General features: G+C 41.3%; 1 protein-coding gene across 1 annotated transcript in view; it reads left to right on the top strand.

Annotated features, from left to right (window-relative positions):
• JAM2 (junctional adhesion molecule 2) overlaps window positions 1–13,731 on the top strand; it is a 40,073-nt gene that overhangs the window by 21,618 nt on the left and 4,724 nt on the right. The window contains exons 2-6 of the mRNA XM_040582859.1: window positions 3,575–3,640; window positions 8,049–8,162; window positions 9,384–9,536; window positions 11,349–11,554; window positions 13,020–13,122. Coding sequence (XP_040438793.1) covers window positions 3,575–3,640; window positions 8,049–8,162; window positions 9,384–9,536; window positions 11,349–11,554; window positions 13,020–13,122 — 642 coding nt within the window. The remainder of the gene's footprint in view (window positions 1–3,574; window positions 3,641–8,048; window positions 8,163–9,383; window positions 9,537–11,348; window positions 11,555–13,019; window positions 13,123–13,731) is intronic.

The raw sequence follows: 13,731 nt of genomic DNA, 5'->3' as shown, positions 1-13,731 counted from the left end.
ATTTTGGGGTAACACAAAGGTGATTATGAACTTAAAACATATTAAGGACCAGATAGTTGCACACAGATTTGGATCTTTTGGTAATGCACACATCTGAAAACTCATTTTGTTGCCAGGTGTGAAGCTGTATTCTCTTAAAAACAAGAAGTGCTCGATGTGTATTTGGAAGGGGGGAAGGGATGGCGAGATATCTGGAAAGCAGCAACTATGAAGAGTAACACAGGTGTAGGGGCATGGGTGTGGAGGGTCTGTCAGGGGCTGGGGGCAGCCCCTGTAGGGAGCGACCAGGGCTGCCCTGTGCCAGGCACAGCCGGTTCCAGCCGGCTCCAACGGCCCCAGCGCAGGGCACGGCCGGGCCCCACAGCCGCCATGGCTGTGGGGAAACCTGCGCGAGGGAGGGCAGGGCTGCCGGCGCTGAGGGGGAACGGGTCAGGAACAGCCCGGCCGGCCCGAGGGGAGAGGGCAGGATCCACTGGGGAGCTGGTATTGCCCTGCAGCCCCTGAAGAGAGCATGGTGGAGCAAACATCCACGCTGGGGCCTGTGGAGGAGCATCCCACACCAGTGCAAGTGGACATGCTTTGAAGGCAGCTGAAGCACATGGAGGATCCACATTGGAGCAGGCTCCTGACTGTGCCTGCAGCCCATGGAGAGGACCCTCCGCACACTTTTCCCCTGCTCCAGTGTGGAAGGACTGACTGAGAGGAGCTGTTACGAACTGACCACGACCCTCATTTCCCCACAGCCCCTGCACTTACTCAGTTTTTATTGACAATAAATTTGATCAATTTTCCCTAAGTTGAGTCTGTTTTGCCTGTGGTGGTTATTAAGTGATCTCCCTGTCTTTTTCTTGACCTATGAGCTTTTTGATTTTATTTTCTTGCCCATCATGTTGAGGAGGGGAAGTGAGAGAGCAGCTGGGTGGGTGTCTGGCAGCTGGGCAAGGTCAAGTTACCACCACAGGATACAGTGAATGAGTAAATTAACTTTTATTACAGTGCCATGGAGTCAAATACCTATTCTGACTGCTGCTATATGACTCACAGAGGCAATGTAGATACACATAGAACTGCCACCTGTATTTTTAAAGGATGCTGAAAAAAAAACCCTAGAAAATTATGGAGGGAAAGGCCCATAGGAATGGTTTGGCTGGAGAATTCCCTCTGTAATGCCAGGCTTGAACAATAAGGAATGACCTTTAATTGAAAAGAAAACCATGATTGTGTACAATGGTATATTGTACCAGTACTGGTTAATATCTTCATCACTGACATGTAGACAGTGGGACTGAGTGCACCCTCAGCAAGTTTGCAGATGACACCAAGCTGAGCAGTGCGGTTGACACACCTGAGGGATGCTGTCCAGAGGGACCTGGACAAGCTTGAGAAGTGGGCCCAGGTGAACCTCATGAAGTTCAATAAGGCCAAACTCAAGGTCATACACCTGGGTTTGGGCAACCCCTAGTATTAATACAGGCTGGGGAGTGAAAGAATTAAGAGCAGCCTTGTGGAGAATGACTTCAGGGTACTGTCAAATGAAAAGCTGGATATGAGCTGACAATGTGAGCTTGCAGCCCAGAAAGCCAACCGTGTCCTGGGTGGCATCAGAAGAAGCATGTCCAGCAGGTTGAGGGAAATGTTTCTCCCCTTCTACTCTGCTCTTGTGAGACCCCATCTGGAGTACTGTGTTCAGCTCTGGAGTCCTCAGTACAGGAAAGACATAGACCTGTTGGAGTGGGTCCAGAGGAGTGCCACAAAAATTACTTCTTCCTACGAAGAAAGCTGAGAGAGTTGGGGTTATTCAGCCTGGAGAAGAGAAGGCTCCAGGGAGACCTTATTGCAGCCTTTCAGTACTTGAGCTTATAAGAAAGATGGACAAACTTTTTACTAGGGCCTGTTGCGATAGGACAAGGGGTAATGCTTTTACACTAAAAGAGGGTAGATGTAGACTAGATATAAGGAAAAATCTTTTACAGTGAAGGTGGTGAGACACTGGAACAGGTTGCCCAGAGGGGTGGTAGATGCCCCATCCCTGGAAACTCTCAAAGTCAGGTTGGATGGGGCTCTGAGCAACCTGATCTAGCTGAAGATGTTCCTGCACATTGCAGGGGTGGAAGCTGGACTAGATGACCTTTAAAGGTCCCTTCCAACCCAAACTATTCTATGATGGTACCATCATACAAAGAAAACAGCATGCTGACTTAGAGCTGTGTGAACCTATAGCTGAAAGCCCAAATGGACTAACTCAAGTGAGAAATGAGGCACACACTTCAACAGAAGTAATCACCTGTTATAAGAAAACAAAAAGAAGCAAAAGATTCTTGATCTGTTACTGTTTTCAGATCAAGACTGGATATCCACCTTCTAGGTTACATGCAACATTTCCCCTATTAGGCAGGGGAAAGGGAAATTAATTGTTTGGGGATGAATAAAGGAGATCTGCGTGCATGAGGGAGATAAATAGCAAGATCAGACTAAAAGGAGTAAAGCAAGACTAGTTTCTATAAGTCAAAAGAACATTATGTTTTAAACAAGCCCTGTTTCTAAATATCAGTGGGGAGAGGGGCTCAGTTCTTGTTTACACCCTCTGTAGCAATTGTTCAGTTGGCTGATATGAATGGAGGAAACAGACTGCATTAGGAGTGTCCATGCCATCTTCAAAACTGATCCTCAACCCACAGGAACATGAAATGCTTTTTTTTTTTTTTGGGGGGGGGAGGGTGGTGGTGGTGGTAAGTTAATGTAAACCTATGTAAAAAAACTGTATTTATCTATTCTTAAGCACTTGGTAGATTTGTAGCCTGTGAAGGAGTAATCTGAGTAACTGTGACTGACTCTTGGGCCTTGCAGGAGTCATTCTGAATCACGAGGGAAGTGAGTGGAGTCCTTTCCTGGGAGGAGACCAGCTCTTAAGAGAGGATGTATAGTAAGATCCAGTGTGGGAGGAGGTAGTTAGTGGTTATTTCAGTTATCTGTCTGGAATTTCAGTATTCCTGATGCAAGAGATATCCAAGAATGTATAGGGGTATGTGGTCTGTTATTTCTGATATAGAACTACAGAAATGTTGACTAATGTTTTCCTTCTCATTTCAACAAGAATTTCTGGTAATTGCCAATAACTGCACACGTTTTTTTTTTACCCTGTAAAAGCTGTACATGGTATTCTTCAATAAACATGCATGCTTTGTAATAAGAATACAATGGAAAATAACGCGTGTGTATTGATACAAGTCTCCTCAATTAGAAACAAACTGAGATGTTACCCTAGTATAAAACAACTCCTACTGTTTATATAGAACTTCTTATATGTAAATATTATCATGCTGTTGTAAAAGAGAAATTTGACTATTTTTTACAGGTGCCAGGGCATGGAGAGGAAAAGATTAATTGTTCAAGGCCACCCACATGGCCAGCCCTGGTCTAGCTCTTAGTCCCGTGCTCTCTCTAGTGGACAATATCTAACCTGTCCAGCCTAAGGAGGTCTTAGAAATATCGCTTGTAGCTGCTGAAGCACGTATGATATTACAAGTGTTTTTTGATGAATCATCTTTTTTTTTTTTTTCCTGTTCCCTTGCAGATCGTAAAGTGTCTGGAATTTCCATTGAAACGGATAACAAAAACGTAAAAGCAGAGGAGTTTAAGGGTACAGTATGGGCATTGCTGTGATTATTTTTAATATATACATCATATGTGCAAACTATGTATACAGACACTGTGCAGCTGTTAAGATTGTCTTCCTCTTTCCTGAGGGGTCCTGTTCCTTCTGTCTCCCTTTACTTTTGTGCAGTTTTGGTCTTGTCCCCATTTTCTCTTACTTGGTGTGGGATTAGACTTGACGCTCCCCAGAGGTCTTTTTCAACCTCACCTATTCTGTGATTTTATGACTTGTTTGTCAGTCCTGGTGGCTCACTCTGTAACTTGTGCCTGGTTTCCCTCCACCTAAAATGATAGTAATTGCTAGAAAGGAGAAGCATTAATTATCTTACAAGATAGAGAAGTGAGTGACTAGAGAGAGAACAACTATAAGTCAGCTAATTGTCAGTAACTATAATTTAATGGCTATTTTTAATTTTCAGTAATTATAATGGCTATTTACGTATTTATATATGTAGATGTGATATGTAAAATGACAAATTACTTCCAATAATGTGCTAGAGAAGTTAAGGAGGCAGGGAGGAAAACCTGATTTTTGCTGGGTAGATGAGAAACGGATCCTAGTAGTGTGTATGTGAGGTTTGTGGGTTATGTGAGGTTGGTCGGTTTGTTTGTTGCATTTGGTTGGAGTGGTGCGAGATGGGAATTTGGGAATTGAAAGAACTGTTTGCTGAGCTTTAGGCTTTATTCATCAGTTTGAGGTAATCAAATATTTCTGAGGTCTCTAAAGCTGGGCGCCTGTCAAGTATTCTTGTCACTTTGGGTGAAGAAAAATACATTTAGAGCTTGGGACAGGCAAGAAGAGAGAGAAGCTCTTCAGGTAATATTAAAGCTTCATTAGGTTCTGTCTTTTTATGTGATCTATGGCTTGCATTTTGTTTCTTTGTTATTTGTATGGTACAGTGAGGTCAGTTAAGCATAGCTCCAATCCCATGCAGACTCCTTTTTGTGTAGCAGCACTAAGGGAATGGCAGGGGCTGATAGGTGTAGCTATTCACCTGAATACAGCAGGTCTGAAATGCTCTTTTCTTTTCTCCTGTGTAAAGTAAAGGAGGGTGATTGGTCACTGGAACAGGCTCCCCAGGGAAGTGGTCCCAGCACTAACCCTGTAAGAGTTCAAGGAGCATCTGGATGACAATTTTAGTCATGTGGTTTAGCTTTAGTTTGTTCTGCAAGGAGCAGGGAGTTGGACTCAACAATCCTTGTGGGTCCCTTCCAACCTGAGATATTCTATGATACTATAACCAAATGATAGTCTCTAGACCAGATGTAAATCCAAATTAAGCATTGCCCATACTTCTCCAAGATCCCAGAAGGTTTTTCCAGGCCTGGGAGAGCCTGTGCTGATGCACAGCATCCTGTGGACCTACTTTAATGCAAGTCAGGTAGACCTGTTCTGGAAAACACCTCTTGCTGACTCCATTAGTATGGGAAAAAACAGGAGAGGGGGACTATAACTAATTAGGGTTTTATTATGTTGTCTCTGTTCGGCATGCACTCTCTTTCTTCTATTCCATTCCCTTTCTTCAAGTAAGTTTAGTGGGAGGCCATCGGTGCTAGCTTTTTCTGAAATGAAAAAATGTGACATGCAAGAAAGGGGTGGCTCTTTCAAGACAGAGGTGACTTGTTCAGCTGAGCTGTCTTTATGTCAACTAATATAGTCTAGCTCATGAGACCAGCCAACTGTCACAAGGTCAGTAGCAAAAGCAAGCTGAGCTTGAATGATGGTTTTTCTTTGTTAGAGGGATACAAAAACAAACTGGAAAGGAAACCTTAACAAATCTTAAGATTCAGGAAGCCTCCACCCATCCACTCAACCTGAAGTCAGGAACCTCAGGCTTCCTGAGTGCACAGCATGTTTTTCGAAGCGGCCAGCGCGTGTGTAACATGTTTCTGGCAAAGAATGCCCTCCTGCCTCAATTTTTCTTTCAAGCCTGGACATTTTTTCCCCTATGAGAAATCACCAAGGCTACCAGTCTGGCCCCTTGGAAGCTTTTTGTTTCTTTACAGAAGAGACCTGTGAAATCAGATTCTAAAGGGTGAGTGGGTAGATCTGTTGGTAGCTCTTAATTGCCCTTCAGCCTTGTTTGCTGAGACTGGAAACAAGGGTGCCAGTTAATGCAGATTGGCTGTACGTTTGAGCAGTGGATGTTTGTATCCTGAAAGCTAGATAGGTACTGCCAAAACTATAAAGGCTTTTGATCCTTGATACTTGGCCTATGTTGGAAGACAAGCAGCCTAAAGGTGGCAAGATCAATATTGTATTTGTTTCTTTTACAGAAGTTTCTGGGAAATACTAAATTTCTGCTTTATTAATAGATTTGGAGCCAGTCAGATGTGTGGTTGGATTCTTTCCTCTGATGTTGTCTCCCAACAATTCTTATTAATATCTTGACTTAAGAGTTATTTACGGGGCGGGGTGGGTGGGGGTGGGTGGGGGCTGGGCTATTTGGTTTTTTTTTCAGTATGCTTTTCAACAGAGAATGGAACTACTGAAACACTGAGTTTGTCCCAGCAACTCACCTATATGGTTTGTCGTGTCTTCTTGCCCTCTTTAGTTGCCCCATAATAACTATAGGCTTGACCATAGACCACAATTACTATGATTCAAGCAATATATTACTGATAGCATCTGCTGATGCCCTGCTGTGAGGGAGTGAAAAAGAACAGTTAAGCTCCCAGTATGGCTTGTTCCTCACTAGGAGCACTAATTTTGCTTTGTTTCCTACCCAGTTATGGCAACTTTAGCAATAATCTGCAACTCTTGAAATCTCAGCCTTTGTGAAATTTGGTTGATGATGCCCTAGTCAGGGAAACTAGAGTGGACAGACAGAAAGGTGAACAATTGTATGAACCTTCTTTTCTTGAGAACTCAAGAAAAATAAGAGGTGATTGCCAAGGGTTGTTATGAGCAGTCTCTGTTGCCAGCAGCTCTGGGAGCCTGGGTGTTTGTCCTACCCAGCCACTGGAGCCCAGCCCAATGCTTCTGGAGATGTAGGGGTCTTTGACCCAGGCCAATGCTTCTGGAGTTGTAAGGGTCTTTGTCCCAGGCCAACGGACACAGCTGCTGCTTTCCCATTTGCAGATTCAACCAGGAACAAGGCTGCGTGTGTGTCCCAGGGATGTATGTGTGTGTGCACACCTGCACATACACACACTCGTGACGCTGGCACTGCCAGCTATACAGACTGCCACAGACAAGTCACTGCCTTCAACAACAGTTGAAGTATAGACAGCTGACCCTTCTTCCTCCTCTCTGGCTGGTGGTGAAAGCCCTCACAAAACACTCTCTAGATTAACAAGCACCTGCACGTTCATGGATCCCCTGAGTACCAGCACAGCCCCTCTGCCCATCCACTGCACCTGCCCTACTTACTAGCTCGCCCAGCTTGAGGTCTGCCAGTGAATTACAAACACACCTCCAGGCACACCAGGTTTAGGGAAGATACAAACACTGCGCATGCACTGCACACTCCCATATCCAAAAGCCAGAACCACAAGTGCAGGGGTGCCTACACCCCAGTGTGACCCCAGCTGTGGGCCCTGAATTTACCCAAGCCGCTCCTCTCTGCCCCGATAGCTAGCACTCCAGGCACGTGTGCTTTGAGACCCACCAACACACACTCCCAATGTCTGTGGCCCCTCCAACCACTGATGCAGAGATCCACACTCGCTCTAGTTGCCTACACCACAGTCCCATCAGTTTGTCTGGAGACTGATAATCTTCGTCATTATCTCTGTTAGTCCTTGTCTGACATCTTTATTTCTCTGTGTTCTTGTTTGTTGCTGTTCTTTTTGCTTGTTACCATGTTTGCATCAAAAAGGTCTTTGATTGGGAAACTTTAATGAAGCACTTTCACACCCTTACAATAACCAATGTGAAACAGTAACTAAATAACATAGGTTAGGAGAATATTTAACCAACTTACTAGTTTGTTTTCCACCTGCGTTGTTATACATTTAAACAGTTAAACTGCTGATACTGAATTCAGGATGGTAACTCACAAAATATTGTTGATAATGGGGTCAGAGTCCTTTTTTAATGGTGGTCTGCTCACTGACAAAAATGTTTAAACCTACAATGAGGGTAGTAGTACAGAATCTGTGCCCATCCAACATGGAAATATCTATTCCCCAACATCTGAATTTTGATCCAAAGGCCACTGAAGTATGAGAAAATTACTAGCTTCTGTTTCCCCTTTGTGTTTGTGTAAATCTGGAGAAGGTCTGATGGGATCGCTCTGAGAAGTAGATCTTGCCCTTGCTGGCTGATCAAGTTCTTTTGAAGAGAGATATTAATTTTATGGAGCCTGAACGTGTACTAAACACAATGCTAAAATCTTTAATTTTCCCCTTTTTGTTCTTTTTTTTTTTTTTTTTTTCTCTCCCCAATCTAGAGGCTATTCTTAGTTGCAAGCACAAATTTTCAAAAGGGATGAGCTTAAGAATAGAATGGAAGAAAATCCAGTCTCAAGGAGTCTCATTTGTCTACTACAATGGTGAATTTACAGGTACAGTACTACAAACTTAGACTGATGGTGTAACACATCATTCCCTCACATAGATATTGACTTTTTCTTGGGGAATAACATTAGGAAAATGATTGAAAGAGAATGGTCTTGACCCTCCATACTGAATACCTGTCCTTTCGAGGAAAAGAATTCTTCCCTAGGGGAAAAAAATATTAATAAAATCATCAATGATTAGTTACCTTGTTAATTAAATTAAATATAATAAAACTCAAAACTAGGAAAAATGGCACTGCACGTTCCATGACCTTTTTAAAAAATGGAATTACATTCAGACATTAACTCCCCAAAACTACTGCAAGCTCTGCACTCCTCCTGTCTTACAAAGAGGTTTCTGAAGCCTCCTGTAGAGCTGGAGGCTTAGATATGAATAATGCAGCAATTTTTATATACATAAAATATAAACTCAGCTGTATATTTTAAATTATTTGTACTCTTTTCAGAAGTGGAATTTCTGTTTATATGTTCTGTAAAGGACTTACCTCAGCTCCATGTGTTGAAGCAAATATGGGTCTCTGGTACCTTGTACACAATAAACAAAGGCTGAGAAACAAAGTAAAATCACGGTGATTTTGTTAATTTTTAGAGCTTGCAGGATGTCCTGATCTTGTTGATGAACTTGGTTTTGTCTGCATATATTTAATTTAGAGAAGCACTGGAACTCATGGCTCTGTGTGTGCATGTAACTTTAATTTTGTAATAAGCTGAAGAATGGAAAAAAATTCATTGTAAGAAGTCTGATGGCAATATCTTTGCTAAATCCATGAAGTTTTTCTTGCCAAGTTAAAATATCAAATACTTTTCTGTGGTCTCACTCACAATTCTTTCTGTAAGGTAACTAAGTGATTACTAATGACTCTAATGGAAAATGTTAGGGTTTTTGTCACCTGACTACTGCTATATGTGTTTTCTTGAAATATCTGGAGAAGAAAAGCATTCCATCTTCCAACTAGAAAATGTATGACAGAGGTAGGTTTTTGGAACTGAGGGTGTTTGGGGTTTTTTTGACCAAATGGAATAGTTGTGGAAGGTTCTTACTGTCTTGGGAGGGGGCTTACATATTGTTTCTTGGTGATAGATAACTAGCACTGAACAAATGAGCAATAGTTCATAAATTACACACAATTCCAGAACAAGCCAATGAGATGTAGACATTTGCTGTAAACAAAGAGCAGAAACCTCTCTGTCTGTTCTCCCTTAAAGGTGATCTTCGAGGCCGAGCAGAGATGCTGAATACAGGAATCCGTATTAGAAATGTGACTAGAAAAGATTCCGGGACCTACCGTTGTGAAATCAGTGTAAAGAGTGAAGAGGGACAACACCTGGGAGAAGCTACTATTACTCTCACAGTATTGGGTACAAACTTTATTACTTGGACTTCTGTAAAGAAATTGAATGATGGCAGGGGGTGCTGAAGGGGTTGTCCTTATGGTGTGTGGCTCCTGGGTTTTTGGGTCTTCTTTGGACTGGGTTTATAAACACATGTGCATGTGAACATTCTACAACATACTTCAGAAAACATCTTTGAAAAACGCACACTTACATTAGAAAGGTACATAACTAGGGTTTTGCTGTTACAAATGTGGGTTTCAGTTCTCAAAACTTAGCAAGTATGCTGATTTATGTGATGGTGAAACTTCATTTCTACTAAAACTGAAGTCACTCAGTGGCTGAGAATCTGGGTAAGCTGATTGTGGTGTTTGGCACTGGGAAGGCAGCATCTGTCAACACTTATCAAATATTCCTAAGCAGGAGTTCGTTCCAATATGCTACTGTCTTCTCTTTTTGGAAGGAGAAACTGCTGCAGTGTCTGCGCAATGCCAGCCAGTGAGCTAGCAATCTGTGGACTTTGTTTACAGGAGAGATGGTGTTGGCTTGTCGTTGTTCTTTGTGGATTTTTGTTCGTTTTCTTTCCCAGTTGGGGAAAGTGATTACTGAGCACATTGTTCCTGGTATTTTTCCCAGTGGATGAGTGGTAGAGGTTGGTAGTTTTCTTCTTTTCTCCGTATAGGGAGAAAAGAAAATATTTGGTTCTGTAGTTTCTATATTGTATTCTTCTATACAAAAATAATTAATCTTTTAAAATTATAAATAAAGTTTCAAAGTTCTTCATAAACGATGATAAATTAATGAACTTCTGATTAGCTTCAACAATGAGGTAACCCCAATTATTCCTTCTTCCTTCCACTCTCTCAACTTTCCTCTTTTAAATGTAGCTTCTTAATTTAAAGTTGAAATCTTAGAGCCCAAAGGGGGGGAGGGAGGGGGGGAGAGAGAGAGAGAGAGTGTTGCTCACAAACCTTTTTGAAAGTTAATGTGAATTAGTTAGTATTTCACTTGGGTTTCTTTATTTTTGCTTTTTATTTTAAAAGCAGCCAGGAAAAAACTATGAATACTTTCTATGGTATCAGTTGTGCTTTTAATGTTCTGTGCATGCCTCTTCACCCTTAGTTTCTTCTCCCTAGCTTCAAGTTAGCCAGAAAAAAAAAAAAAAAAGAAGTAGTTCCTTTTCACATAATAAAAATCAGAAAAGACATGTTCATGGTAGAAGAAACGATCAGTTCTCCTGCATCCATGTGTGGGAATGTTTGTTTTTACTTTAAACTGAAATTTAGTAGCCAATTGGTTTTAGTCCTCAACCTGAGATTTATACAATGGCTATGATGATGGCAAGTCTTTGTAATTCATTCTGACAATCATACTTAAAAAAACAGTTGACTTCTTTTAATACAAAGAAAACATTTTTCCTTCTCGTTAATTCTGTTTTTAAATAATGGGGCAGAGAAGGGAGGAATTGCTGGACTACAGATTTCCTGAATTTTGTCTCTTCTGTCTGTGAGTGAGCAAGAGGCCCCATACAAGAAACAAAGTGAAAAAAAAACTCTTTTGGACTTGAGTGAAGTGTATAGCTTGGGGACAGGATGACACAGCATGTGATGAGGGAGGCTGGGAGCAAGCCTCTTTCTTCCATTTTTAGCAACTCACAAATTTTACTGTGCTCCCCAGTAGCAGGACTCTGCCTTCAACCCCTTCTCCAGCACCTCATTTAAGTCGTGGTAGTTCCTGAGCATGTACACAAGTGCTCACCTCCTCACCAGTGACTGTCAAACTGTTGCCATATAGACAATACTGATAAGACTGTGTAACAAGTGCAATTTCATTGTCCAGTTGCTCCGACTACGCCGGTGTGTGAGGTACCCAGCTCTGCAATGACAGGAACAGTAGTGCAACTGAGCTGTAAGGAGACTGAGGGGTCTCCTCCGTCTGAGTACCAGTGGTACAAGAATGGTGTTGCCTTACTGGAAAAGACAGGAACAGGCAGTGCTAGAGCAGCAAACATAACCTACACCATGAATAAGAAGTCTGGCACTCTGGTAAGTGTAATAACCAACTCTGTCGTAACGAGCTTATCATGAAGACCAAATTTTACTGTTTAGTACAATGATGCACAGGGATCTTAATCCAGAAATGCACGAGGTCTTTGTCAGAGATCAATGTCATGCTGAAAAACGTGCTAACAAACATAGAAGGTGGTTTCTGCCTCAGAGCTAGAGACATTGAGTGATACAGGAAAACTGGGTGAGTTGCAAGCCTGCAGTAATGATACATGAGCAGAATCTAGACAATACATGACAAATTTCACCTTGCCAGTTGGCTAACTTGTGCCAGGTGAGAATGCTCCCTCAATATGTCAACAGAAGTGATATTTGACAGCACCTTAAAACTGAAATAGCAACTTCACACATTTCAGTGGGAATCCAGCACTAAGGGAAGCCCAGAATCTGTACAATCCAGTGACATTTACACATTCCAGTCCAGTACTTGTGAAGTCAGTGGGAATGGGTCAGGGCTGTGAGTGAGTTTTGTGGGTTTTTTGGTTTAGTTGTAGTTTGTTTTCTGTTTTTTTTTTCCCCCTCAGAACTGGCTGTCTCTTTTTCATTCCTCCCCCATTAGCTGATCCTTCTAAAAAAAAGGATACATACTACTTACAATGCATTGTCAGCTGAGATTTTTCAGAAGTAGAGTTGTTCTAGGAACACCCTACTCTTGTGCATGATCAAATGTGGAAACTGAAATGTGACTAAGCATTCTGAGGTGCTGCGGATCTTTCAGTGCACATGGAAATTAGGTGGATTACTCGAAATTACTAATCACTTCTGAAAAATTTAAAGTATGGGATATATTAAAGGGAAAAAAGTTAATAAGTCCAATAATTAAAAAAAAATTGGAAACACTGGAATTCATGAGGTCAGTCTCTGTCCATCTCTTGCTTCCTTATTTTCATTTTTACAGTAATAGTATTTGATAAATACTGCAGTTCAGCATTTCTCCATTGGAAGATGAGAGAAAGTACCATTTCTGGGTGCAGAGGGAAATTTTCTATGGAACCCAGAAATTTTCTGTGGGAAATATTTTTTGTAGTAATAATATTTTTTTTAATTGTTTGTTTGGGTTTTTTTTTTGTAAAATTAACAAAATATTCGGATTTCAGGCATTCTAGAATTAGAGCATGTGTAAGAAAATGCATTTTATTGGAAAGTACTGATCCACTGAAAAAGAATCTCCTTGTAGATACACTCCATCTAGTTAAAATGTCCATCTAAAAGACCCTTTTAGACCAGAAGCTGAAGTTAAGGACCAGGGAGTGTGACTAGGGAGGTGAATTATGAAGTCAAATTGGACCAGAATTTGTCACTTTCTTTGATTTTTTTTTTTTTTAACAAAAAAAACCCCTTGAGTCTAACAAAAAATCCCTGTTGACATTTCAAAATTTCTATCCCACAGGAAATTCTGAGTTCTGTTCCACTCTGATAATGGTTTTGGACTCTTTCTTAACAGCTATTTAACACAGTTACAAAGAATGACACTGGAGAGTATTTCTGTGAAGCCTCCAATGGAATTGGATTATCTCAGAAATGCTCAGTGAAGCGAATGCAAGTTGGTATGTGTCAGAGGAAATATGGGTGGAAAACAGTCTTGCAATAGGAATTATTTTATTGCATGATGCAACCGAGAAGTTAAGACCAGACTGAATTACATCTTTTTGTTTGATTATGGTATTTTTTGGGAAGAATAATGAGTTCCTTATATGTAGTTGCTGTGGCTACTTAAAGCATTCCTTTCCTACAGCACAAACATATCTCACTGCTTTTCACAAAAAAGCAGCTAGTTCAGTACCTTAAAATTCTTGCAGTAGCCAGCCTTCAGGCTGCTAAACACTGAACTTCACAGAACAGCAGTATCCATATGAAAGTCACACCTTTTGTGGAAGATGTACGGGATAATGTGCCAGAAAAGCCTTCCTTTTGAGACGCATTCGTGTGGGTTCTTAATGTAACAGATCCATAATTTAATGGAAGGACTCATTTATACTTGGCAGAGGAACACTGAAGTCAGTGTATTTAAAAAAAAAAACCCAAACATCCTGCTGCCTGGTTTTTTTCTACTTGCACAGCATACATGCAGTATAGCGTTGGTTAGCTAATAAAGAATTTAGCAAAGCCTGAAGGGACAAAGTCTATAATAACCCAAATGTATGAATGCTTTTGAA

Source organism: Falco naumanni, chromosome 2 (genome assembly GCF_017639655.2).
Source record: "Falco naumanni isolate bFalNau1 chromosome 2, bFalNau1.pat, whole genome shotgun sequence".
In the NCBI taxonomy this organism is placed as follows: domain Eukaryota; kingdom Metazoa; phylum Chordata; class Aves; order Falconiformes; family Falconidae; genus Falco; species Falco naumanni.
This window is presented reverse-complemented; position numbering and strand designations above follow the sequence as displayed.